Source organism: Cupressus sempervirens, chromosome 11, assembly GCF_028749045.1.
Source record: "Cupressus sempervirens isolate cs-2001-9-10 chromosome 11, ASM2874904v1, whole genome shotgun sequence".
Classification (NCBI taxonomy): domain Eukaryota; kingdom Viridiplantae; phylum Streptophyta; class Pinopsida; order Cupressales; family Cupressaceae; genus Cupressus; species Cupressus sempervirens.
In genome coordinates this window covers 263,650,838-263,654,811 of record NC_143128.1, presented here as the reverse complement: position 1 = coordinate 263,654,811, position 3,974 = coordinate 263,650,838, and the positions used below count along the sequence as shown (strand labels likewise).

At 30.0% G+C, this 3,974-nt stretch overlaps 1 protein-coding gene across 1 annotated transcript; it reads right to left on the bottom strand.

The window, feature by feature from the left end:
- Positions 1-550: 550 nt before the first annotated feature.
- On the bottom strand, positions 551-3,715 carry LOC149529145 (WAT1-related protein At5g07050-like). The gene is made up of 7 exons (XM_089810948.1): positions 3,529-3,715; positions 3,082-3,144; positions 2,864-2,980; positions 1,871-2,105; positions 1,623-1,781; positions 1,179-1,330; positions 551-992 (listed from the first exon to the last, which is right to left on the bottom strand). The coding sequence occupies exons 1-7, from the start codon at positions 3,699-3,701 to the stop codon at positions 803-805; spliced, it is 1,089 nt and encodes a 362-aa protein (XP_089667074.1). The 5' UTR covers positions 3,702-3,715; the 3' UTR covers positions 551-802.
- Positions 3,716-3,974: the final 259 nt, after the last annotated feature.

The following is a 3,974-nucleotide window of genomic DNA, read 5'->3' as shown; positions in this document are numbered from 1 at the left end:
AATTATAATCCTAAAGTTAAATTAAAAACCTAGAATCCTACTCAAAACCATTGACCATTTTTTAGTATTATATTAAAAGTTAAAAAAAATAGTCCACCATGAAATTAAATATATAATAAAAATAAAATTTTGTAATATAAAATTAATGTACTAACATAATATTATATAATAAATATTAGAATTTTATTCTTACAATGTTATCTCCCGATGCTACTAACTAACTATATATATATACAAAACACTGTTTTAATTTACTTTTAAAAATATCACCACATTAACAAATTAGGCTTATATATATAGTCTAATTCTTTTAGAGTGGCCTAACTATTTATTTGTGATTATAACCATAATTATTTGATCTATTTAGAAGTTAAAAGTAGTCAAAATATTTAATCTTAGTAGATATATACTATAAAATTATTTAATCTTAGCCAGATATATACTATAAAATTAGAATATAAAATATCCCTTTAAAGTTCATACTATTGCATTTGATGAACTATTTTATTTAATATAGTATAGAACAAAATTATTTCCACCATGAAAACAATTGCAACAATTTTAATAATTTAACATTAAAATTTACATCTGCATAAAATTATAAAATATGAACTCTACTTTTCCCTTTAAAATATGATACAAAATTTTAGGGAAAATAAGTGCCTAGGTTGTAGATTTCTAAAGTCAATGTATCATCATGGCTTGACTTTTAAATAGTAGACCAGGTTATGTTTGGCTTGGCTCTTGTGCCTCTAATTGGTATGGTTCTTTGTGATCAAACAAACGTGTATTCATGCCGTATTTAAATGCTCTCTGCATTTCCCTTGCTATTCAAAATCTCCTTTGATTGCATGGGTCCTTGTTGAACATCGTTTGAGGTAGTTTCTGGTCCACTTTCCACAGGTAGCAGATTACTCCCAATCTTTATATCCTTGCCTTTCCCCCATAGCACCATATAAAGACCTATAACAACCAGTATTCCTCCTTCTATACTGCAAGACGTATCATATATTTATGTCAATTAAACTTTGCTTTAATGTATTACTTGTTCAAGTGATTCATTTGAAATTATAAATTGGTTCATTCTAAAATATACTAACTATGTATACAAATTAAAACTTAAACTATATTGTTTAAACCAAGATATTAATCTATTGATATAAGAAATGGGTTTTCACCTTCCCAAATGAAGTTGTTCATCTAGAATAGCAGGTGACAAAATGGCAACTATTACCAACACCACAGGGGAGAACATAGCTGCAAAAACTGGCCCCTTTTTGCTGATGTACCACATCTGCATGCAGTTTGCAAGTACTGAAATCACTATTCCCTGCATAGACAAATCCAAGATATAACATTATCAGTCAATAATTATTGAGTAAACTTCGAATGAATTCGATGTCAAGAGATTTTCATAATATATCAAATAGACATACCTTAAATTTGATTATGTACAAGTTTTTATGTGATCTATAAATCATTATCAAGATAAGGAACAAACAAATCATAGATCAGAATTATTGATATCCAAAAACTATGTTATTTCTATTTGTATAAATTGCACACTACAGACTATACAAAATTATAAACATATGATCCTCAGTTGCAACTAAAACTCATACAGCATAGACAATAGTCAATAGTTGAAGGTTCCATCCCAAAGACCATGCACCAAAATCTCTCTCAAAAATGAAAGCTGCCACAGCTGATAGCAGTGAGCCAACAAAACACACCAACGCTATCAGTGACATTGGAGCTGGATAGAACTTCACAACTTTAGCCTGCCAATCAGGTAGTATATATCAATGTTTATATTACATGTTGAAGTAATTATTTCTCTATTAAAAAATGTTAGGGTTAGGGTAAAAACCTGAAGAATAAGCCAAGTGCAGACTGCAAAATAGCTGGTCATCATTAGAATAGAACCTTTTATCCATTCTTCATGAACTTTATTCTGATGGTTCTTTATATGAATAGGAGGAGACCAGAGCTTGGGTATAACAGAACCTTTGTACATAGTCATAACTAATGCTCCAATTGTGCAGATCAATGTGCCCAACACCTTTGCTTGTCCTGCTCGAGTTTTAATCTTAACATTCTCCAATCTAAACCCATATCAGAAAAATCCTCAATTAATAATCATAATTCTCATATTCTGACTTTTCACCATATTCTCTATCTAAATCCATATTAGAAAAATGCTCAATTAATAATAATAATTCTTATATTCTGATTTTTCACCATATTCTCTATGGGTTGGTCTGATAGGTTAGTATTATAACATTGATAGGTTAGTATTATAACATTGAGTAACTCAAAGTCTATGAATTAAACTTAGTCCTTCATCCAGCATCACAATAGACTAATATTAAAGTTCAAGAAGAGTTTTTATTCTTAAAAAATCTGTTTATAAGAATTGAAAATCTAAAATTCACCACTTAAACTTAGTCTTCTAAGTTATTTTCCTGTTTTGTGAACTTTGTTCTCTTCTTTATAAAGATCCCTCTTAATAACCATAAGGGCTGTGAATCCATTCTTTATAACTTTGTCTATGACTAAGTTAGCACATTCAAATCATAAAATTAAGCATGTTTGCTTAGAAAGCTTATAGATGGCATGTGGCAATATATATTCACATGGAACTTGTGTGAAAGTAACTGTACCTAAACTGATTAACACAAAATCTGATGGGGTTGAGTAAAGGCACTTGGAATGTTCCTTATTAAAGTGGGTTTTGCAAAAACTAAAGAAGCAGATCGTTTTCATTCAGTTATCTGTATTAAAATATGCTGAAAATGAACTCCTGGGTATTAATAATTTTGCTTATAGAATCAATCATCACTGGTTCTCTCTCAAATTATACCTGAACAAAACAGCCATGGCAAAGGTCATTGCTGGAATAGCATTCCCCAAGGCAGATCCAAATGTTGGAGATGTGTATTTCAGTCCTGCCAAGTAGAGGTTTTGTTGTATAGTTGTCCTGGAAATCATCATGCCATTATTTAAATATCATTGCCTTCTTTATTCTACTACTACTATCAAATGCACAAGCCATAAAAATAACATGAAGAAATAACGTACCCACATAGAGCAAGCAAGAAAATCATGAAGGAGCAATACAAGGTGATAGATGGCCGAGTCTTCCTACATAATAAAACCATCAAATTACAAAGAATTCAAATATAAAATAAACAAAGTTATAAACCCTCTCAGAGAACAAAATTATCTTTTAAAGTATATTTATCTTCAATTAGTTATTAGTAAAAATATCAATACGAAATCAATACAAATTCTTATAGACAATAACAAAATTAAGATCAGTTCTATTTGCATAACAACAATGAAAATCAGATAAGAGCCTACAACACAACGGTAATTTCTAAGCCTCTTATGTGATAGGTCTTGGATTAATTACAACAAATAACAATTAAATCTAAACTTCAGCCGTTTACTGATTTAAAAAAATGAATGAAAACTATTTACAAAAAATAAAAGATATTAATTTAAAATCAATTACAAAGAATTTACCTTTCTATGAAATAAGCAAAAGGGCCCAAAAGCACAGTAGCAATTACATGTCTGTAAAACACCAGGACAAAAAAGCTCAATCCTGTATTTAAGGCAGCCTTGCAAATAAGAATAAGACCAGCATAAGCAGCCTGCACAATTAGAACAAATATATAGGGCTTATATTTCTCCATGATTCAAAATACACAAGTTCTCCATGTAATATAATTGTTTCTTATATTTGTAATACAAGTTGATCCACTGTACAAAGTGCGTGTCATTGCCTTGAGTGAGTCATCTTTGCACTTCTGATAAAGTAAAAGCACTAAGCAGCATGCGTTGATTTCTAGCATTCTATGCTTCCACGTATATTTTTTAACTCTCCACTAAAATCTTGCCAATTCTATATGTTATGTCAAGAACCTATTCTAATGCCAATTCTATGCTCATGCCTTAGTCATCATTCT

What these genes read in the sequence shown, in the direction of transcription:
- LOC149529145 (XM_089810948.1), bottom strand. Translation starts at nt 3,701, where the DNA reads ATGGAGAAATATAAGCCCTATATATTTGTTCTAATTGTGCAGGCTGCT. An exon ending in TTCTTGCTTGCTCTATGTGG is followed by an intron (nt 2,981 to 3,081) that starts GTACGTTATTTC and finishes GATGATTTCCAG; the next exon opens with GACAACTATACAACAAAACC. An exon ending in GCACTTGGCTTATTCTTCAG is followed by an intron (nt 1,782 to 1,870) that starts GTTTTTACCCTA and finishes CCTGATTGGCAG; the next exon opens with GCTAAAGTTGTGAAGTTCTA.